General features: G+C 40.6%; 1 protein-coding gene across 1 annotated transcript in view; it reads left to right on the forward strand.

Annotated features, from left to right (window-relative positions):
- Positions 1-382: 382 nt before the first annotated feature.
- The window catches only part of tex264a (testis expressed 264, ER-phagy receptor a), a gene marked incomplete at its 3' end in the record, with an annotated part of 123,601 nt that continues 98,939 nt past the window's right edge, over positions 383-25,044 (forward strand). Inside the window, exon 1 of the mRNA XM_080423399.1 lies at positions 383-951. Coding sequence (XP_080279525.1) covers positions 691-951 — 261 coding nt within the window. The 5' untranslated portion in view covers positions 383-690. The remainder of the gene's footprint in view (positions 952-25,044) is intronic.

A 25,044-nucleotide genomic window follows, 5' to 3' on the forward strand; every position in this document is an offset into this window, starting at 1 on the left:
GGTTTTCAAACATCTCTTGTCAAGGACCCCCAAATTAATGCATTTGTCCACGGACCCCCCCCCCCACCCTCATCTATAAGTAGCTGTAGTTTACAACCCTCGTAGACGTATTTATGATTCTGACGTTTTCAATCTACGTCAGAATCATAAATACGTCTACGAGGGTTGTAAACTACAGCTAATCTATAAGTATGTTGTGACCCTGTACCAGATTAGTGTTAAAATGTTTCCAAAAAAATATATATATTTTTTTCAATGTTTTCAAAGACCCAACGCTCATGTGGCCTGCTAGTCGCTTCCTTTGGGGCTTGTTTTCATAGACCCGGCTGCTTATTTCTCTCGCAGTATCTGGCAACACTGACAACAAGCGATTTGACATCATCTGAGTGTCAACGTACACAACTAGGTATCATAAGGACATTGTACTGTCCACTTTATTCCTTACAGACAGTGACAACGCTATTTTCTCCTCAATATCCAGCGTTTCGTGTTGAAACTGCGACTCAAAGTGCTACCTTAAAAGGAACCACATTCACCATTTATACTGTAGTTTGTATACAGTAAACCCAGAGGAGAGAGAGGACGTGGAGGCAGTCAGTCAGTCAGGCAGTCAGAACCACTAACATTGCATCACCTTTCATTCAGCCAGCTGGTGGGATCCCACTTCAGACACCAAACCAAACGATAATAATGTCTGACTTCTTGATCCTCATCCTGATAGTGGTTCTGATCCTGTGTCTGACCGTGACGCTGTTCGGGTTCGTCATCTACTCGGGTCTGCTGCACTCCGTGGAGATAAAGACGGGCTCTCCTCCCGTGAGGAACGTCACCATCGCCTACAAGCTGAAGGAGGGACCACCGTCGTCCCAGTTTGGACCGACCTACGCCGAGTGCACCAGCATCGGGCCCAACCTGAGCAGCATCGGGATCTTCTACGATGACCCCAAGCTGGTAAGATCTAGTCCCCCCCCCCTATCCCCTAGACCTAGAGTCTATACCATGACGCCAAGCAGGTAAGATCTATAGTCTCCCCCCCCTGTCCCCCTAGAGTCTATACCATGACCCCAAGCAGGTAAGAGAGAGTCGTCCCCCCCCGCCACCCCTGTCCTTGACCCTGTCCATCGGTATCTTCTACGATGACCCTATCACCCAAGCAGGTAAGAACCTGAGCAGCATCGGTATCTTCTACGATGACCTCAATAAGCAGGTAAGAACCTGAGCAGCATCGGTATCTTCTACGATGACTTCAATAAGCAGGTAAGAACCTGAGTAGCATCGGTATCTTCTACGATGACCTCAATAAGCAGGTAAGAACCTGAGTAGCATCGGTATCTTCTACGATGACTTCAATAAGCAGGTAAGAACCTGAGTAGCATCGGTATCTTCTACGATGACCTCAATAAGCAGGTAAGAACCTGAGTAGCATCGGTATCTTCTATGATGACTTCAATAAGCAGGTAAGAACCTGAGTAGCATCGGTATCTTCTGTGATGACTTCAATAAGCAGGTAAGAACCTGAGCAGCATCGGTATCTTCTACGTTGACCTCAATAAGCAGGTAAGAACCTGAGCAGCATCGGTATCTTCTACGATGACCTCAATAAGCAGGTAAGAACCTGAGCAGCATCGGTATCTTCTATGATGACTTCAATAAGCAGGTAAGAACCTGAGTAGCATCGGTATCTTCTACGATGACCCCAAGCAGGTGAGAAGAGTCCCGGTCCCTCGTGCCCCCAGAGAGTCTATACCAGTGGTTCTCAACCTATTCAGCCTGTGACCCCCCAAAATAATCATATTTGAACTGGTGACCCCCAAAATAATCATATTTGAACTGGTGACCTCCCCATCCTGATAAGCACTTGGAATGTAGGAGTTGAGGCATTCGATTTAGATGCCTCAACAGATAGATATTGTGAAAATAGCAGATCTACAAGCCCACAACGCCTCGCGTCTGAGCTTGTAGATCGGCTATTTTCTTTCTTTGTTTTGCCTCTTTCTTATATTATGGCAATTTGGTCAAGGTTTGTTGATTACTTTTGATGCCATAATCTGGGTCCGAACCCACAGGTTGAGGACCACTGGTCTATACCTACCACCAGTAATGATAATCAGACAGCATGACAGGACACATTCATCACCACAATGGTTCTTCTGTGAAACTTGATCTCATGACACACATACCCCACAAATGCCCAGCCTGGCCAGTGTGTTTTATTTCCTGATAAAAGCTGTCATTTGTATTGATCTACAGTACACAGACAAAAGTATCCTATCTATCTATCTATCTATCTATCTATCTATCTATCTATCTATCTATCTATCTATCTATCTATCTATCTATCTATCTATCTATCTATCTATCTATCTATCTATCTATCTATCTATCTATCTATCTATCTATCTATCTATCTATCTATCTATCTATCTAGGCATGTTATGTCCTACAGTAGGTCATCTTTACATTGGATTAATGACATGGAATCAGGCATTCCTCTTTCTGATGAAGGTCTCATTCATTTTTGATGCAAGTAGTGAAATGTAGAAGGATTGATGATGGATTAGACTAGAGAATGTATTTAATTCATGTGAAACCGTAGTGCTCGCTAGTTTAGGCCTATTATTGCAAGTTTTTTTTGTGAGAACCAAGTGTGCCTGATGAAGTCAGCCATTCAATGCCACGTTGCACTGTTGATATTTTTTCCCCACATCTGTGGCTCCAGTTGACATTGGCATTGGTGTGCAGCTGACTCAAATACTGAGTAATCAGAACCAGGAGGACTATGGGTACCCAGCGTCCTTTGTGGAGCTAACCAAAATCTGACATCTGTACGCGTATGGCACTACTAGTAGTAGTAGTAGTAGTAGTAATAATAATCTTTATTTGTAACACCTCTTAAACAATGTTACAAAGTGCTTATAAAGTGAAATAAAACAGCATTTATTTACGCAATTACTACCAATACCGGTAATCAGTCATGCCAAAATAGTAAAATAATAATGATACTAATACATAAGCAACAAACAGAATAATTGGACATTTAAGTAGATTTTTATTATTTATTATTATTCTATTATTATTATAGGCTGCTGTTTTAGGAGATTAAGAAGGTGTTTCTCTATTCACCTGTTTCCTAGGCTGTGTGTGTTTCACTTCCTGTCGATTTCATTGGATATCATTGGTCATCTGACCAGTTTCATTGGATTTCATTGGATCAAATCGACAGGAGATTTGAAAATTGTTACTGTGCTTTACTGTTTGCTAGGCAGGGCAGGCCTTGATGTCAAAAGCCCGGTCATCCTTGGTCAGTAACCTAAACTTTGGAAGAGCCATATCAAAGGAACTCCGGTAATGAACTGGCAAATATGGGATTTTATTAGGAGCTCACTTACAGTAGGTATTCTACTGTTAGGTGCCGGACAATGAAGAGCATCATGCGCTCTCTATCCTGTTTGGTATCATGCTGTTATAGCTACATGTTTGCAATGATGATACATGTCAGACTGATGCCACGGTAGTTGTCTGGTTTTGAAAGATCTCTAGATTCTGGGAAGGAGATGATATCAGAGAGAGACTATATTATCCAGCTTGTTGTTTTTCCACGAGAGCCTGGTTATAGATCTCAGGATGATGTCATCAAGATTGCAATTCACAACGACCTGTGGTGGGATGCCGTCAGGCCCAGCACTTTCCCCCTGCTTCAGAGTGGATGTTGATTTTGACAGCAAATTTAGATTTAGTTTTAGTCATAGTCTTTTGAATAACATTCCATGTAGTTTTAGTCATATTTTAGTCATCTGAAATGTTTTAGTTTTTGTCTAGTTTTAGTCGATTAAATATAAGATTATAGTCGACTAAATCTACCTTTTGATTTTGTCGACTAAAATGTATTGTGGCGGTGCCGTGATGGCGTCGTAATGGCTGATTTTACACTCGGTTGCATGCTGAAAATAGCCGATCTACAAGCTCACAAGACGCGTTGTGAGCTTGTAGATCTGCTATTTTCAGCATGCACACCCTAGCGCAACCAAACATAAAACAACTTGTCTTTTAGTTCTACTGGATCTCTTCTCCACTCGTCCCTCACTAACATTTTTGTCTAGTTTTTATTTGTTGACAAAATTGTCAATATATTTAGTCTTAGTTTTACTCATCGTAGCTTAGTTTTTATTTCTTTTTCGTCAGTGAAAAAAGGTAGTCGACGAACATTTTTCGTCATAGTTCTGGTCGACAAAATCAACAGTGCTTCATAGTGGACGTTGCTCTGGCAAACTCCCGGAACGTAAAGGGAGTCAGTCAGGACCAATGCTCAGATTTGTAAGGAGGACTGCTGCTGGTATTTGTTCCTGGGCTCTATCCCCTGTCAGGGTGTGTGCCTTAGGAGGAAGTTGCAGAAGTGATTGAACCAGGACGGTCGGTCACTCTCTCTCTCTCTCTCTTCTGGGCTGTTGCCTGGCTGCCACCTGTCCCTCCTTTTAACCCACACATCACATTGATGATGACCCCCCATGCTGTTTCTCACCCTGAGCTGCCTCCAATCTCTGTGCCAGGACAGCCTCATCCCTTCCTTGCCCTTCATCTTGTCATAAGTACGGAAGAGAGAATCTGTCTGGCCTCATTCAGAATCTCATAATTCGCTGTGGTCTGCTAGCTTGTGATGAACTCATTCAATCCGGGAACGCACACTGTGTCATTTTAGATTTTTTGCTATAGCCATTACTACTTTGGGCTATTCAAAAAATGCAGATCTACAAGCTCATAGCGCGGCACCGAGTGCTGCAATACAATCTTGTAGATCTGCTATTTATTTTTGGAACATTTGTGCAAATCATTGTTTTTTAAAGCGAACATTTTTAACTCAAATCTTTGCTTCTGGGGATTCTACAAATGTCTTCTAAATCATAACAGGTTTTCTTTTGAAAAAAAAAATGATGTTGCTATAATATCAGTGGTTCTCAAACCTTTTTCATGTCAAGGACCTCCCAAAATGATGTGTATTTGTCCACGGACCCCCATCTCAAAGTATTTTGTTCCAGGGACCCCCAGAAGCAAAGATTTGAGTTAAAAATGTATATAAATATTCAAAGATTTGCACACATCTTCATGATTTTTTTCCACCCTCAAAAATAGCAGATCTACAAGCTCATAGCGTAGCACTCTGTGCCATGCTATGAGCTTTTATATCTGCTATTTTTGAATAGCCAAAGAAATCTAAAATGACACAGATGCTTTCCCGGTCTTAATGGGTAAAGGGTTGGGTCGTGCTTCCTCCACTTTTTCATTTCCCCCATCAGGAGACATACCTCCCTGCATTGTTGTATGTGCAGTGCATGTGATGATGGCATTGTTTGGGTGTTGGGCAAGTGTCTGAATGAAAAGGCATAGAGCTGTGATAAAGGATGCTTATCGCTAATGCCTTGTGTCAACCATGTTTACGGGGCAGACTGAGAACACATATTAGGCCAGGAATGTAAATAACAGCGGCCTCCATGTCTGTCCGAATTGACAGAAATGATAAGCGCAGCAACCAGCTGAATCAGTCAGTCTATGAAAGTAATGATGAATTTGAATGATACAATTTGGAATGTCTTCCTTGGCCTATTGGTAGTTTGCATGCAAAGTTTGAGTGGTTTGCGAGATTAGCTAGCTGTGCACAGACGCACACACACACACACACACACACACACACCCCCACACACACACACACATGGTCGAAAAACATCATCTCCACCTTATGGTCTGGCGAAGATTTTAAAAAGAGAGAGAGAGAGCAAGTGTGTATTCATGTGCTTAATAGGGACATTTACCCTAAATTGTGTTAAATTACATCCATCACAATCAGCTTTATTGGCACATCACAGGTTTATAGGGCTGAAGAGTGTTGTGCTCCATCATTGTAGTTTTTGTGAGGAGAGGAAGGATAGAGGTAGAGTAAGGACAGAACACAAGAAACCATCACACAGGATAGAACCAGGTCAAGTAATTAAAAAGTCAAAAGGATACAGATGCCATATGTACTGTGGTAGCAGGTAATGTATGTACACAATAATTAGAACTTCAGCATCACATGCAGGCGTGTACCTTTTCTTTAGAACGTGACAGTGACAGTAAAGTGCTACAGTGACAGTAAAGTGATATAATATAGTATCTGCATGAAGTTCCAATTAGGGCATGAATTGTCGGGTTCTGGATTAATCCTCGAATAGGCAGAAAAAGGGTCACCCAGTAGTCATGCCCAGTGGTTTTTCTTTCATTTTTCTAGCAATTTTTTCAGTGAATAATGCAGTTGGAAATAACAAGATGTTTCTACTTTGTATTATTTTTCATCTCTATCCATCACTAAACAGAACCACAGTTTGTTCTTCCCTCTGGTAGTTGGCATAGATGTTTTGTGTGCCAATGTTCCCGTGGGGAAATGTTTAGTTGTTACACTGACAGATCTGGGGATGATCTGTTTTCCTGTTCTTATTTTATGAGTGCTCAGCTTTTATTAAGGGGGTTTCATCAGGTTTATGAATAGGTCCTGCTATCGTTCAGCCATCTTTTGTGTGAAGACTTAAAATTGGCCTTTGAGACCATGAGACTTTAGACTTTTAGGAAGCCCCGTTCTTCATGACAGCTGCAGGGTTAAGAACATGCTCCTGCACTTACAGCTGTTACATCGGCTTGGTACAAAGTCTGTAGAGCGTCCTCTGGTAGAATACCTATGCAGGCAGGTGTGTACATATTACATAACGTGCGTTAGGTTAAACAAGTAGCAGCAGGTGCAGTGTTCTTAAGGTGTTCTATAACATTCGAAGGATCAGACCCTTCCTCACCCAGGAGTCAGCCCAGCTCCTTATCCAGACATCCAGTCATATCAAAACTTGACTACTGTAACTCTCTCCTTGCTGGCCTCCCGGCATGAGCACTTAAACCTCTCCAAATGATCCAGAATGCCGCAGCACGCTTGGTCTTCAACTATCCAAACTTTTCACATGTCTCCCCCCTTCTCCGCTCCCTCCATTGGCTCCCAGTTATACTGCTCGCACAGAGTACAAAACACTGAAGTTGGCCTACAAAGCAACCAAAAGATATGGGGGTGTCAGATATGACACCCCCATATCTTCAAAGCCTGATCCAACCCTTACAACCGCTCCCGCTCACTCAGATCAGCTAACACAGGGAAGCTGTCAGAACCTTCGCTAAAACATCCGGGACAAACGCTCCACACATCCCAGACTCCCTTCTTGCTCCCAAACTGTGGAATGAACTCCCCATTGCAATTAGAACTGCAGACTCACTCACAATCTTCCGCCTTAACCCAAGACCTGGAACGCATCTGTGTCACTTTAGATTTCTTTGGCTATTCAAAAATAGCAGATGTACAAGCTCATAGCACGGCACAGAGTGCCGCGCTATGAGCTTGTACATCTGCTATTTTTGAAAAATCTTGAAAACATTTTTTTTTGATTTTTTTTCAAAAAACTGTTAGGATTTAGAAGATGTTTTTAAGAATCGCCTCACGTCTTAATGGGTTAATCTGAAGACTCACCTCTTCAGACTCCACCTCAGCCCGTAGCACTTGCCCTAAAGGCTAAAATGTCATTTAGATAGCATGTTGTGTAGACAGACATCCTATATAGTATATAGTGTTAATAGTTTCAATTAACAGATTATTGTTTTCTTTTCGGATATTCTACTGTTAGATTGATGATGATGAAATTCTTCGTTTACTTATGATCCTAGATTACTATTTCTATGCATTTAACTTGTGTTGTCCTGGCTTGCTTACTGTAAATCGCGCTGGATTAAGAGCGTCTGCAAAATGGCTAAATTGTAAATTGTTCACTAGAGACCTTCTAGGTCGAAACGCGTTGGTCATACTCATTTGCCTTGACTCTAAATAAATTCTTTGCAAGTCTGCATTTCACACCTTTTTTTGGCAAGCAAGCAGAACTTCTTTGGAAATCCTCTTTTGTTTGTTCACTAGACCAGTTTGTGCAACAAGGAAAGGTGAAGAAAAAAATCCACTTCAGGTAAAAACCATCCAAGATCAATCCGCATAAGGAAGTAAATGGATGTAATCTACTTTGAGGGAAGCATAGGGAGGCTAGACCGACATAAGGGAGAGTATTCCAGTGCGGCAGGCAGGCCAGCCTGGTGACAGACACTGTTCAGACCGTGTTCAACAGTCTGATGGTAGCTGGGTAGGATCTGTTCCATGCAGGGTTATAATTACAATCAACATGCTTTAGAGCTGAGATTTAACCCAAATAAGACCTGAGGCCGATTCTTACTTATGTCTTCTAAATCCTAACAGTTTTCTGAAAAACGTATGTTTCTCTATCAGTGGTTCTCAAACCTTTTCATGTCAAGGACCCCCAAAATGGTATGTATTTGGCCGCCAACCACCATCTCAAAATATGTTGTTCCAGGGACCCCCAGAAGCACAGATTTTAGTTAAAAATGTTCGCTTTAAAAGAATATAAATATATGAATTTGCACACATTTTTTTGATTTATCAAAAATAGCAGATCTACAAGCTCGTAGCGCGGCACTCGGTGCCGCGCTACGAGCTTGTAGATCTGCTATTTTTGAATAGCCAAAGTGTAAAATAATGCTTTTTAGCTCAAATCGAAAAATGACACAGATGCGTTCCAGGTCTTAATGGATTAAGTGTGAATAGATAGCCTTTAACCTTTGCCTACACACTGCAGTGCAAATCATAGATAAATTGGTCATGTCTCTCAGCTGAGAATCTGATCATCACCTACTTAAAGTTCCTCATTCCACCATGTCATCACATGAGCGTTGTGTTTAGTCAACAAGCCAGTGGCCCGCACCGCACCGCACAGCACAGCAGCTGGCCTGTTCCATGGGAATATTTACTGTGACATCCCACTGATAAGGGTCAAACACTAAACCTACAACTGGACCAGTGACAGAAGGGCAAACTGTGTCATGTGGCCAAACGATAAACCCAGTAGTTAACCCTTTAAGAACGGGGACGCATTCCTGTCATTTTAGATTTCTTTGGCTATTCTTAACACATCGGGTGCCAAACACGGTCTGAACCGTGTTTGCGCAGAGTAGCGGTCCGGTGCCGAACACGGTCCAGACCGTGTCTTTTTGTTTTTTTCGTTTTTCTCCACACGGGCGGGGCTAGAGCAGCTCTGGGAGTACCCTTTGTGATCTTGAGAAGGATAGGCCAGATAGATCACCGGGAAAAAAAACATGGCTGCCATCCACTTCCTGTCTATTTCCTTCTTTAAAACACCTATATCTCCGAATCTGTTTCCGGTGGGGAAAACCGGTCATGCGCGATGCGCGATCCCCCCCCATTGTAACTCGCGAGTGAAATGTTATCGTTCCAGGCTGTAGCCAGGGTCATCGCGCAACATGAATGGATGTTTTTTTTTACATGGATTTGCTCCTCGTGGAGTCCAGAGCTTTAAACAGCAAAGCGCAGTCAATGGGGAGAATGCTGGCACCCAACGTAAGTTGTTATGAAAAAATGCTGGCACCTGATGTGTTAAAAAATCTTGCAAATTTGGGCAAATCTTTGAATTGATATATACGGTATTTTTTAATTTTTAACTCAAATCTTTGCTTCTGGGGGGATTCTCCAAATGTCTTCTAAATCCTAAAAGTTTTTTGAAAAAACTTACGTTGCTATAATCAGTGGTCCTCAAACTTTTTCATGTCAAGAACCCCCAAAATTATATGTATTTGGCCACGGACCCCCATCCCAAAATATGTTGTTCCATGTTCGTATATATATTCAAAGATTTGCACAAATGTTCAAGATTTTCCAAAAATAGCCGATCTACAAGCAATTTTTTTATAGCCCAAAGAAATCTAAAAAATGACACAGATTCTTTCCCGGTCTTAATGGGTTAAAGAGCATGACAGTGACAGGTTGACTTGTCAAACTGACATAGTTGAACATATAACCTGCTTTTGCTTTCTAGGACAAGGTCTTATGTCATCGTGGTGCATAGGCTACACATTTGGAGAAGTGTAACTTCTACCCCCTCTCTGATGTTGGATTGTTGTGTCAGCTTTCCTGATGTTTGAGTGCTCAGTGTGTCATGGTAGAGTGAGTTGGGCAATGGTGTAAAGTAACTAAGTACATTTACTCAAGTACTGTACTTAAGTACAATTTTGAGGTATTTATACTTCACTGGAGTATTTCCAATTTTCTGTACTTTTACTTCTACTCCAGTACATCTCAGAGGCAAATATTGTACTCCACTACAATTATTTGAAAACTTTAGTTACTAGTTACTTTGCAGATATACATTAATACGTTCTAAAACAATACATTAACCACTTCAGCCCTATTTTATACCGAGGCTATTTGAAAATAGCAGATCCACCAGCTCAAAACGCGTTGTTTGCTTGTAGATCTGCTATTTTAATTTTTTTTAGTACTTTTGCTTTTGGTACTTTAAGTACTCTTTGATACCAATACTTTTGTACTTTTTCTCAAGTAAAATTTTAATTTCAGACTTTTACTTGTAACAGAGTACTTCTACATTGCAGTATTGATACTTTTACTTAAGTAAAACATTTGAGTACGTTTTCCACCACTGGAGTTGGGCCATCTTAGGACCATATGGCCAAAGGAAGTCTGGTGGCACACACACACACACACACACACACACACACCAATGCGCCTGGTGGTTGTTGAATCTCCTCTTAGTATAGCTTAGAGTTAGTTGATTAATCCCCCCATGCAGTCTTGTCTGGCTTCTGTCACTGACATCAGGTTGTGCTGGGGGCCGTCACATTGGGAGCTATGCCAAAGAAAGCCATTCGCTGCTCTTAGCAGCAGCATATAAAGTGTGGAATAAAACACTTGGTGCATTAGCCCTTTAAGACCGGGAACGCATCTGTGGGTCATTTTTAGATTTATTTGGCTATTAAAAAATAGCAGATCTACAAGTTCGTAGCGCGGCACCGAGTGCCGCGCTACGAGCTTGTAGATCTGCTATTTTTTTTTAATCGTGAAAATCTGTGCAAATCTTTGAATATATACATTTTTAAAGCAAACATTTTTAACTCTGTTACAACTTCTAGGGGTCCGGGGAACAAAACATTTTGATATGGGGGTCCACGACCAAATACATATCATTTTTGATAACCACTGATATTATAGCAACAACGTTTTTTTTGCTAAAAACTGTTAGGATTTGGAAGACATTTGTAGAATCCCCCCAGAAGCAAAGATTTGAGTTACAAATGTTTGCTTAAAAAAATTATATATTCAAAGATTTGCACACATTTTCCACGTTTTTTCCCCCCAAAAAATAGCAGATCTACAAGTTCATAACGCGGCACTCGGTGCCGCGCTATGAACTTGTAGATCTGCTATTTTTGAATAGCCAAAGAAATCTAAAAATGTCACACAGATGCGTTCCCGGTCTTAATGGGTTAGAAAAGACGTGCATCTGTGTGACTGTTATTTCCCCCTCTACCAGTATGTCATTTTTGTCTAAGTATAGACTAGAGTTTTTGTGGAAATTATGACTGAATCATGTCAGTGGATCATTTGTGGCAAGAATGTCCAATAAGGAGCATGTTAAACTTTTTCCATTTTCGTCAGGTCTGAAGCTCTTAAGCCATTGAGACCTGAAGCCGATTCTACAGATGTCTTCTAATTCCCAACAGTATTCTGAAAAAAACGTATGTTTCTATATCAGTGGTGCTCAAACTTTTTCATGTCAAGGACCCCCAACATTATACATTATATGTATTTGGCCGCAGCCCCTCATCTACATTTTTTTTTCCAGGGACCCCCAGAAGCAAAGACTTGAGTTACAAATGTTTGCCGTAAAAATATATATATTCAAAGATTTGCAAAAATGTTCATGATTTTTTCAAAAATAGCAGATATACAAGCTCATAGCGCGGCACTCGGTGCCGCGCTATGAGCTTGTAGATCTGCTATTTTTGAATAGCCAAAGTGTAAAATAATGCTTTTTAGCTCAAATAAAAAGATTACACAGATGCGTTCCAGGTCTTAAGAGAGCTTCAAATGTACAGTTACAGGAACAGTCACACATCACATAGACATCAGGCTGTCTAGACTCTAGAGCTTTGCATATGCTTCTGTTACATGCAAAGATCAGAATACAAGCACATTTTGTCCAATGTTGTCAAGCAATATACAACCAGTGGTGTAAAGTAACTAAGTACATTTACTCAAGTACTTTATTGAAGTACAATTTTGAGGTATTTGTACTTTACTGGAGTTATTTCCAATTTTCAGTACTTTTACTTCTACTCCACTGCATCTCAGAGGAAAAATATTGTGATTTTACTCCACTACAATTATTTGAAAACTTTAGTTACTAGTTACTTTTTTTGATTATTATTACAAAACATACATTAACCACTTCAGCCCTACATTTCGGCCATTTGAAAATAGCAGATCTACAAGCTCACAATGCGTCGCTTTTGTATTTTTACTCAAGTAAATTTTGAATTCCAAACCTTTACTTGTAACGGAGTACTTCTACATTGCAGTATTGATACTTTTACTTAAGTAAAAAAGTTGAGTACTTTTTCCACCACTGGGCTATACCGATCGTGAACATTATAACCTAATTCTGTTACATGCAAGGTTCAAAATACAAGCACATTTGGTCCAATGTGATCAAGCAGTATACAACACACATACAAACTATTTATTTTCAAATGAGATAATCCATGTCAAGCTGTCACATACTGTAAAAGTTTTGCAACTTTACAGAAACTTCTGCCATGTAATTACCTAAACAAAATCACTAGTGGGAAATCACAATCAGCATTATTCTGTTTGTAGCTTTATCTTGTTCAGCTGAAAGGGCAATGCCATTACAGCCCTTTGCTATTATCACACTTTTGATATATGATAATGTTATTGACCTTTTTTGGAAAAGCTGATTCAGAAAGGCCAACTACCCTTCAACCACTCATTACCTCTCCTGCTACCAGCCATTAGTACACCGACCCAACTGAATATCGTGAAGAAGACATTACGCTCAAATGCCACACGGCTGAACTTTGGCTATTGTGAAACCTGATCGTAGGTGTTGCTTCTCTGGATGAACTTACAGTTCATGTCTAACTAGCCTAGCATGGCCAGACTAATATCACTTTTTTTTTAGCTCTAGCAGATTTGTCTTGTTTCGAGGCTTATGTCTTCACAGCCCCAGTCACCAAAATGTTTGTTATTGACAAAGGCGTGGTGCAGAGAGCATGAGATTTGCATGATTTATTTAATCCATTCAATCCGGAACGCATCTGTGTCATTTTAGATTTCTTTGGCTATTCAAAAGTAGCAGATATACAAGCTCATAGCGCAGCACCAAGTGCCACGCTATGAGCTTGTGGATCTGTTATTTTTGAAAAATCGTAAACAATTGTGCAAATCTTTGAATATACTGTATATGGGTTAGGGGAGGTGGGATGTGGGGGGGGGGGGGTCCTTGACATGAAAAAGGTTAGAGAACCACTGATATTATAGCAACATAATTATAGCAACATAATAATTGTTTTTGAAAGCAACTGTTAGGATTTAGAAGACATTTGTAGAATCCCCAGAAGCAGAGATTGAAAAATGTTTGCTTAAAAAAAAACATATACTGTAGGCCTATATTCAAAGATTTGCTAAAATTTTCACGATTATTCAAAAAGAATAGCAAATCTACAAGCTCTTAGAGCGGCACTCGGTGCCGCGCTATGAGCTTGTAGATCTACTGTTTTTGAATAGCCCAAAATCTAAGATGACACAGAATGCGTTCTCGGATTGGCAAAATACATACGTGTGATTTACAGTGCACTTGGCAACAGGCTTCGTTAGACCTGACCTTACCACTCAATGTTGCATCTGTATTACCTGATTTAAGGAACAAAATCATTGCAATTACTTCTTGTTGGACTTCTTCAATAGTAAGGTTCAATCAAGGTTAATTACAAATCACTGAAGAGTAATTACTTTGCCTTGACAACATTATTTTATTCTCTTTCTACAATTTGACAATGATTTATTAATTCTTCATGGTTAATCAATTTTACTCTGAGAGTGTAAACATGGACCAACATGGACCTGTGTGTGGGGTATGCATTATGCAGTTAATTTCGTTTCACAAGCTTAACCAACAAGAGACAATACATACTGTTTCCCACCACTAGAGGGAGCAAATCCCCATGTTTTCTTTCAGGGGAACAATGTCCCAAAACCATGTAATAAAAACAAAAAGCCAGAATTATTTTCTTGTGTTACAAACACCACTGCTGCTGTTCACATGTTGCTGGCTATAAGTGGAGCTTTGTAAAGAAGTGAAGAGAGACTGTTGCACAGTCAACACATCATAATAATTATCATCCGTGCTGTCATTTCTTCCCTGTGCCAGTAATTTTCGAATGATGACTAAAACTATGAATATACTGACAATTTCGTCAAAAAATTAATACTAGACTAAAATTTAAGGGAGGGGCTAGTGGAGAAGAGATCCAGTAGAACTAAGAACTTAGTCATTTTATGCTCGGTTGCTCAAAGGTGTCACACTCCCAAAATAGCTGTCATTTTAATTGTGAGCTTGTAGATCTAGAGCCGTAAGCTTGAAGATCTAGAGCTGTGATAATAGGTTGGATTGCTTTCAAAAGTATTCAGTGTTCTTGGCATGTTGCTACTGTACGTGGTAAATGTTGCAAGCAAACTCCTGTACATCTTTAGCCACTAGATGGCAGGATTGCCATCATATTTGGAGTTAATAATATTGAGTGCAGTGTCCTCACAGTATTCATTGTAAAAAGATATACAGCACATAAATACATAATGACTCATGTAAATTAGCCCAGTAAAATTCATTCAGCGAAAGGGGGGGGAATTTCATTTGTAATGATTAATTATTAGATTTGGAATCTGTTGAAGTATAAATTATTCCCTCGTGCTCATAACAAACTGCTGACATCACTCACAAAGGGAGTTAACCCATTAAGACCGGGAACGCGTCTGTGTGTCATTTTTAGACTTCTTTGGGCTATTCAAAAATAGCAGATCTACAAGCTCATAGCGCGGCACCGAGTGCCGCGCTATGAGCTTGTAGATCTGCTATTTTTTTTAAAATCTTGAACATTTTGTCAAATCTTTGAATAAATATATATCGTTTAAAGCGAACATTTTTAACTCAAATCTTTGCTTCCCGGGGTCCTTGGAACAACATATTTTGAGATGGGGGTCCACGGCCAAATACTTATAATTTTGGGGGTCCTTGACATGAACAAAGTTTGAGAACCACTATATTATAGCAACCTAGGATTTAGAAGTCATGTGTAGAATCCCCCAGAAGCAAAGATTTGAGTTACAAATGTTCGCTTTCAAAAATATATATATTCAAAGATTTTCACAAATTTTCACAAACAAAAACAAAAAACAGATCTACAAGCTCATAGCGCGGCTATGAGCTTGTAGATCTGCTATTTTTGAATAGCTAAAAATGACACACAGATGCTTTCCCGGTCTTATTGGGTTAAATGAGGACTCATAAATAGTTCCCTAATTGTTTTTTTTTTTGACAAAGCAGAGAGATCTCTTCCCTGTAGACACAGTTGACACAGGGCTACAGTATGTTGTCTTAGATTTGACTGGTTTCCATGGGTAGGAGAACATCCTCCACTCACTCACTGCCAGGCATTCAGAGGCAGTTGAATACACAGATAGCCAATTAGTCAGTGGTGGAAAAAGTACTCACATTTTTTTACTTAAGTAAAAGTATCAATACAGCAACGTAGAAATACTCTGTTACAAGTGAAAGGCCTGTGTTCAAAATGTTACTTGAGTGAAAGTACAAAAGTATTGGTATCAAAATGTACTTAAAGTACCAAAAGTAAAAGTACTCATTGCGCAGAATGTCCCATTTCACAAGTTTTCAAATGTATAAAATGTATAAAAATATCTTTGAAAATAGCAGATCTGCAAGCTCACAATGCGTCGCGATGCGACGCATTGTGAGCTTGCAGATCTGCTATTTTCAAATGGCCAACATGTATATAGGGAGGATGAAGTGGTTAATGTATGTTTTGTAATAATAATCCAAATATACAAAGTAACTAGTAACTAAAGTTTTCACATAATTGTAGTGGAGTAAAAGTACAATATTTGCCTCTGAGATGTAGTGGAGTAGAAGTGAAAGGACTGAACATTAAAAATAATCCAATAAAGCAAAAATACCCCAAAATTGTACTTAGGTACAATACTTGAGTAAATGTACTTAGTTACTTAACACCACTGCCAATTAGTACTAGTCCTTTCAGCGCATCACCTCTAGCTACCCCCTGGTGTGTTTGTGCATGTGTGTGTGTGTGTGTGTGCGTGTGTGCACGCGTGTGTGTGCGTGTGCGTGTGCGTGTGCGTGTGCGTGTGCGTACTTGCACAAATGCAGGGTTCCTTCCTATTAGTTTATTTAAATGTCCATAATGCTAACTAAGGTCTCATTATTACTGCATGGCACTACGCTGTTCTGTTGAGAATGTGATATTTCTGCAGAGCGAGTGACAGTCATCATGAGGTAGATTATTAACCCTAAAGGGTCTATAACTATAATTCTATAACTATAACTATAATTCTACAATAGTGTATTGTAGAATTAATACTATTCTACAATACACTATTCTTAAGGCTGCTCTTTAACCCATTAAGACCTGAGGCCATTCTTAAAAATGTTTTCTAAATCCTAACAGTTTTTTTCAAAAATAGCAAGATCTACAAGCTCATGGCTCATGGCGCGGCACCGAGTGCCGCGCCATGAGCTTGTAGATCTGCTATTTTTTTAATAGCCAAAGAAATCTAAAGTGACACAGATGCGTTCCAGGTCTCAATGGGTTAATAAAACCGGGAAAGCCTCTGTGTCATTTTAGATTTCTTTGGGCAATTCAAAAATAGCAGATCTACAAGCTCATGTGCCACGCTAGAGCTTGTAGATCTGCTATTTTTGAAAAATCTTGAAAATTTGTGCAAACTCAAATCTTTGAATATAATATATATATATTTAAAGCAAACATTTGTAACAAGGACCCCCAAATTGACACTTATTAGCCCACGGAGATAAGAGAAGATTTTTTACGGCTCTAGAAGTGATTCTCAACCATTTTAATTTCAAGGAGGTTTGACATGCATATGTCAATTTAACTCTGAGAGTGTACAAATGGAACCAAATGGACCCGTTAGGGTCCATTTGGTTCCATTTGTACACTCTCAGAGTTACAGACCCATAAGGGTCCATTTGGTGCCTAATCTATCATTTAGCTGGGGACCCCCTGGAACTCCCTCAAGGACCCCTGGGGGTCCCCGGACCCCACTTTGAGAACCAATGGCCTAATGTGTCCTTGAGCAAGACAATGAACGACTACTGTAATAGCTCCAGATGAGCAGCAAGGTTGGTGCCTTGCATGGTTGTCGGTGTGTGAATGTAATGCACATTGTAAAGAGCTTTGGATAAAGGCCCTATATAAATGCACCATTTAAAAAAAAATATATATATATATATTCTTTGTACTATAGTATGGACACTATGGTCATTCGCCTCCCATTCATTTCCATTCCTATGCAAGCAAAGGACAGAGCAGTGGCAAAGCTTAATGTGTAGCTCTTTCACTCACTCCTGCTATGCCTGTCATTGAGTTCAACATTGGTGTACCTTGACATGGATTTCACTCGGTGCCGCGCTATGAGCTTGTAGATCTGCTATTTTTGAACAGCCAAAGTGTAAAATAATGCTTTTTTTTAGCTCAAATGAAAAAAGTGACACAGACGCATTCCAGGTCTTAAAGGAAGACTTCACCGCTTTTCAACCTATCTTCATATAATTGGTCCTCACTAATACTCATGATAAAATGGTACAATTATTTTCTACTTGGTCTGTGTCTCATAGGAGGGCTGTGGACAGTCCAGAAACCCGTCTACCAGTGACATCATCGTTAGGCATGATTTTTTTTTCCCAACAAGATTTCACATTTTTTATTTAGATTTTTATTGACACGAGAACAATGGCTTCTTTTATTGCGTTGCAACTTTCCAGGAATAGAAAGCCTGCAGTTTCTATTAGCTTGGATTCCCCATTGATGATGTCACTGGTAGACGGGACTCTGAACTGTCCACAGCCCTCCTCTGAGACACAGACCGAGTAGATTTTTTTTTTACCATTTTATCATGAGTATTAGTGAGGACCTATTATATGAAGATAGGTTGAAAAGCGGTGAAGTCGTCCTTTAATGGGATAATCATATCATCAGAACATTTACACGTTTTGCGGAGAAATTATAGTGTGGCATTTGTGTTGCCACACTATAATTATGATCTCCTCACTTCAGAACATTTTCCGATTCTCAGAACAAATGACATTTAGGTTCTGGTTTTTGTAATTGTACAGTAGGTATCGTTATGCTGTAGGACGTGTCAAAATAAGATGAGGAGTAACTACTACAGCATGAGCATTTCTTCCCAGGGATTTCCCCGTTGTTCAGTCATGGCAGCTGAGAAGGTAAATCAATCATCACAGAGCTAAGAAAGAGAGCTCAGGATGAATGTGACTCTATTGGCGAAGGTTGGACTAATATAGTCGTAGAGAGACTAATAGCTAGTATAAAACCTTGACTGGCTGACCTCTCAGCCATTAGACTTCATATTATGCAGAGGGTCTTTGATCAATGTCCGACTCCACAAATGAGATCCTTTAGTGCAAAAGCCGGCTGTGTCTGCCACTCAGAGCAGTTATTATTCTTTTCATCATCCCCCCACCCCCCCACAAAACCATCTACAGAATTCCACAGTTTGTTTAGTCTTTTATAGAAAACCCACTCATGTCTTCTCGTCACAAACAGAAAATGAGATATTGTGTAGATTTGTGAGGTGAGGTGAGGCGAGCCACGGTGTGAAAGTGCCACAGATGAGGAGTGTCCTGACTTACCTCGAGTGCCTGACCTCACTGAACCCCAAATCCATCAGTATATCTACAATACATCTTTATCTGTGGAGTGAGATTTTGAATCCAATTGGTTTTCAAAGGCAACATACAGTACATGCATGTATGTACACATACTTCCAAGCAATAGGTTAGGTTAGGTTAGTTCATTTCGGTCCTTTTAGACAATCACGTATAGTACAGTACATATCAGTAATGCACATTAATACGGTCCGAGAAGGTGTAGGCTGAAGCTAAAGCTTATTTTGCCTACTCTATTTAAATACAAAATCCAATATCAAAACAGATCAATGAACATAGTTTCATATTTTGATTAAAAAAACTGAAAAACAATTGATAAATACGTTACGTACCAATCCAAGTAAGAAAAGAAAGAAAGAATAACAAAAAAGACAAACAAAAGAAATCATCAAAAAGAAAATGTAAATGTCATAGATTTTGGTCAATAATACAGCAATAGGGTGCAGGGTGGTGAATGGTTAATAATACAGCAATAGGGTGCAGGGTGGTGAACAATAGGGTGCAGGGTGGTGAATGATATAGCAATAGGGTGCAGGGTGGTGAATGGCGTGAAATCGTTTGCCATATATATCAACACCGAGTCATGATTTGTTTCCTCACCCTGCGTGATGGTACAGTACGTAGAAACAGGGTTATTCAACTGGTTACGTATTTGTGTTTATTATCATAGTATACAAAACAGCTTCCAAGGGAGCAAGAGAAGACAGAGATGAGGGACATCAGTTGGGGAGGAGAGAGACGTTCATAGCTCATAGCCACGCTATGAGCTTGTATATCTATTTTTAACTCCGATCTGTGCTTCTGGGGGTCCCTGGAACAACATATTTTGAGATGGGGGGGTCTGCGGCCAAATGCATATCGAAGAATGTTTTCTAAATCCTAACAGTATATTGCTATATCAGTGGTGCTCCAACTTTTTCATGTCAAGGACCCCCAAAATAACGTGTATTTGGTCGCAGACCTCCATCTCAAAATGTGTTGTTCCAGGGACCCCCCAGGAGCAAATATTGGAGTAAAAAATGTTTGCTTTAAAACATATATATCAAAGATTTGCACACATTTTCAAAAACATTTTTTTTTTGATTAAATGATCTCATTCCCCAGACTCTGACTGGAGAGAGACTCGTTCTGTATCGTATCCAACTGGCTGCAGAGTGGTGACACCAGCTCTCTGCCACTGTAGTGAAGAAAAACACTGTCCTGGCACCAAGCCTCCAGCCGGCGTGATGGTGATGATGCTCGCCAGACAGTAATTATACATGCCAGAGAACTCCCAGGATGCCATGTGTAATTACCTGGGAAATCTTGAGCACAGTGTGAAGGGACAGAGAGACAGAGACACTTACTGTAGGTAGAGAGAGAGAGAGAAACAGGGGATAGAAAAGGAGATAATGTGCAATGGCTCCTCTAGTACTCACTCAAGAGGCCACTAGGAGCGATGGATGGAGAAAATGTGGATACTCTGGGGGTGCCCCTTCCTCTCAGACTAATGAGGACATATTGAAGTTGTGAGATGGGTCGTTTTGAATGACTGAATGAGTCTAATTTGATTCTCATGGTCATTACGAGCCATGATCTGGGCTCGGATAGGGCTTTATGTTGGCAGCAGCATTTCCCCCTTGTTCTGATTAGCTAATGCCTCGACTAAAGCAGTGAGGAAAGTTTTGGGTGGCTAAATTATGTTATGAATTCAGGCTGTAAGAAAACTGTTTCCTCTGTCGCCTCACAGCTAGAAGGTCCTGGGTTCGATTTCCGCCGGGGACGCTGTGGGCGGTGGGGGGCGTGTCCTCTCCTCCGTGTCATCAGTGCCCATACCCTAGGTGGGGTTTCTGTGTGGAGTTTGCATGTTCTCCCTGTGTCCCCTAGGGTAGGTACCCGTACCCTCACAAAAAAACACACAGTAATCCTGGTCTCTATACTGCCTCCCCCTGGTCAGCCAGGGCGCCTGATGGAGGGGAAAGGAACTGGTTGGAATAAATGTGTTCCTTCCACGTGCTATACGTCCTACCGGGGAAACTCCCCCCTTACCTGTCAGGTGATATGAAGCGGCCTGCTCACTCCTCATGCTTTGAAGGAAGCATGAGCTCAGTTTGGGGCTCTCGCTCTCCCCAGGCTGGCAGAGGGAGAGTAGCGCCCAGGATTACATTCTTAGGCAATTGGCACTGGGTGAAAAATGGGATACAAAATCGTGGGATAAAAAAAACAGTTTCCTTTGTCTAACACATCTGCATCTGTTTGCTCTACTTATTTGCATAGGTATACTAAGCTGGCCATGTGTAGCTAGCCGGTCCATTAATTTGGTCTGAAACAGCCCATCATAGTAGCAACACCCATGGCAGCTATGCTGTGTTAGTCCTATTAGTTTCAATTTCCTTCCCAGTCGTGTTTTTCTCTCCGCTGCGCTGGCCACCTGCAGGGGGGGCTAATGGCTTTTAGGCAGCTGTGACAGCTTACCTGTCACTTCTGTGGCATTGCTGTGAAACGCCAAAGCCAAACGTGAGGCGTTCTGGACAGATTGTTAATCCCATAGTCATGCGCTCATCTAGCTGTCTTGCTTTTTCGCTATAGCAGTGACCGCTGTCACGCCATCTGTCCACAGCGCTCCTGTTTCTACCGCTGTCCATCAGGTACTCTGATACCGCTGTCCATCAGGTACTCTGATACCGCTGTCCATCAGGTACTCTGATACCGCTGTCCATCAGGTACTCTGATACCGCTGTCCAAGTGCGTACATTTAAGTACTGTACTTAAGTACGATTTTGAGGTATTTTTTTCTTTACTGGGGTATTTCCAATTTTCAGTACTTTTACTTCTACTCCACTATATCTCAGAGGAAAATATGGTACTTTTAAGTACAAAAAAAAAAACTTTTACTCCACTATAATTATTTGAAAACTTTAGTTACTTTGTAGATTTTGATTATTATTACAAAACATATATTAACCACTTCAGCCCTATATACATTTCGGCCATGCGACGCATTGTGAGCTTGTAGATCTGCTATTTTCTAAATATTTGTATACATACATTTGAAAACATCTATTTTCAAATACATTTTGAAATGGGACATTCTGCAGAACGAGTACTTTCTACTTTTGGTACTTTAAGTACATTTTGATACCAATACTCTTTACTCAAGTAAAAATTTAACTCTGGCCTTTTACGTGTAACAGAGTATTCTACATTGCAGTATTCTACATTACATGATCTAGTATTCTACATTGCAGTATTGATACTTTTACTTGTAAAAATGTAGTACTTTTTCCACCACTGTCGGTGATACCGCTGCCCATCAGGTACTCTAGTGATTTGCAGAGAAAGATGACTGTCCAGGGCAGTGAAGTGTATTGTTTGTGCAACACATTTATTTATCCAGTGGAACTGGGGCTAGTAATATAGTAGATGAGATGTGAGTTTGGGGGGGGGGGGGGGTTCCTCTATGGTTCACTGCAGACGGTGATGTAGAGACAATGTCGAGGCCCTCTCCGTGTAGATGGAGGCTTTGAATTCACAGATTTATTGACTGCCCTGCAGTTAACAGACCATTCACAATGTAACCTCTCCACTCCATCTTAGCGAAACACTCACTTTCTGTACATTCATTGTTAAGGCTGTCTAACACGACCATGACGCCTGGCATCACTCTTTGCTTTACTTCTCAGCGAGACGCTTCAGGCAGGCTGGGTAATAATAAGCCTGATTTAATATCCGTGGCACGATGGAGTCTCTTGCCAAAAACATCTGATTTTAATCAAGTGACACAGTGTTGTGCGATGGAGTATAAATCAAGCTTAGTGCTGTCTTCTCTACCTTAACCATATCCTACTTTACTCACATTTCTGCGACACTGTTAGTGACACGTTTGCATACAGGTTGTCAAAATGTGAAAAATAATAATAATACATTGTTGTAGAGGTTTGTCCCTTCCAACAGTCATTACAGATTTGAGTGGTGAACTAGACCCTTGAAGCCAGTAAGTGACCATCCTCTGTATGTGGTCTTTGAAAGCTGCTCCATCCGTCGTTTATGTAGCAGTCTTGGGCTATCTTGATATAGTTGATTAAGAGAGAGAGAGAGAGAGAGAGAGAGAGAGAGCTACAGTAATTGTACCGTTCTGTTAATTTAGCTTTACACTGTCTGATCTGGCTGTTGAATTTTAATGAGCGTGATTATTCTTCTTGGTCGAGCAAAAATAAATGGCTTCTAATTAATTTTTGGGAAATTCTCTATAAAAGGAATGCCAGCTCTTCAGACATTCCCTGCCATCTCTCTATTCCATTACCCGATGAAACTGAAGCGTTAGCAACAGCAACCAACTGTGAAGCAGACCAGTATTAACCCATTCAATCTGGGAACGCATCTGTGTCATTTTTACATTTCTTTGGCTATTCAAAAATAGCAGATATACAAGCTCATAGCACGGCACCGTGTGCCGCGCTATGAGCTTGTGCAAAATTGCAAATCTTTGAATATATATATTTTTTGTCATTTGTCAAATGTTCATTTCTCAAACATTTGACAAATGTCTTCTAAATACTAACAGTTTTCTGAAAAAAAAACTGTTGTTGCTATATCAGTGGTGCTCAAACCTTTTCTTGTCAAGGACCCCCAAAAGATTTTGGCCGCCGATCTCCATCAAAATATGTTGTTCCAGGGACCCCCAGAAGCAAAGATTTGAGTTAAAAATGCTGTTTAAAAAAATATATAAGAAGAAATATATAAGATTTGCACAAATGTTCAAGAGTAAAAAAAAAAAATCAGATCTACAAGCTCGTACGAGCTTGTAGATCTGCTATTTTTGAATAGCCCAAAGTATAAAATAATGGTTATAGCTCAAATCTAAAATGACACAGATGTGTTCCCGGATCGAATGGATTAAGTACAATGTATTCCCAGCTGCAATGGTCAGAACGGAGCGGCCAGCGAGGCTATAGCAAAGCAGCAAAGATGAAGAGAGTAAATCCTCGTTAGGTCGTCTTGTAATAAAGAATCACCTCCATCATTCCTGCCCTTTTTTTTTATTGTCAAAGAGTCCTCATCCATCAAAAAAGGCCCTTCATTCGTACACCTCCAAGCCAAAGAATTGCTTTTGAAATGACTTTACCTTTTCCGACAGGTCTCCCTGCCTGGAGACTTAGGCTTAGGCTGGGGGAACCAGGCTAGATATGGTGGGAATGGCAGCTTTTGTGAGAGAAGAAGGCCAACCTGAAGTCCCATGGCGGGCCGCCAGAAGTTTAATTTATCTGCTTAGCATGGGGGTGGCGGCCAGCCCATTAAAACCGGGAGAGCATCTGTGTCATTTTAGATTGTAGCTATATATATATTATATATTTTTCAGAAAACTCTTAGGATTTAGAACAGTGGTTTAGAACAGTGGTTCTCAAAAAGTATCAGATCTACAAGCTCACAGAGCGTCACTTCGTGCCGCTCTGTGAGCTTGTACATATGCAATTTTTTTTTTTTTTTGAAAGATCTTAGAGTATTTTGACACAAATCTTCTCTTCTGGGGGTCTCTGGCACAAAACACTTTATTGGGCTTTTTATGCCTTTATTGATAGTTTAGTGTAAACAGGAAACAGGTTGAGCGAGATGAGGAGTGACACGCAGCAAAGGGTGTCGGGATCGGGACTCGAACCTGTGATGTGCTGTCAGGCTACATTGGAGCCTAGGTGCCTAGCGATCTGGGCCACAAAACATTTTATGCCTCAGGTCTTAATGGGTTAACAAATGAAAGTATTTTCAAGACTTCATGGAAGAAAGAAACAAACAAGAGATGTTCCCAAAAGTGTGGATTTTGGAAATAATTAGAGTTGATGTTAAATGTTGACTGCTTCCCGAGGTGTACCGTAGATAGATGCAGTGTGTTTCTGTTTACGCAGCTGAATGTGTTCTCCACAGTGTGGCAGGGCAGGGTAACTCCACATCTCTCTGTCCCAATTAGCAAACCCAAGAGCTCTGCCGTCTTCTTCGCATCTTAACAGTGGAGCTCTGGGTTGGGCTAATAATCAAAGGCCCACTCTCTCAACTTTCCTCTGAAAAGGCCGGCCCGCCTGCTTTATCTTTCACCCCACCA

This window comes from Gymnoscopelus braueri (genome assembly GCF_963280865.1).
Source record: "Gymnoscopelus braueri genome assembly, chromosome: 3".
Classification (NCBI taxonomy): Eukaryota; Metazoa; Chordata; class Actinopteri; order Myctophiformes; family Myctophidae; genus Gymnoscopelus; species Gymnoscopelus braueri.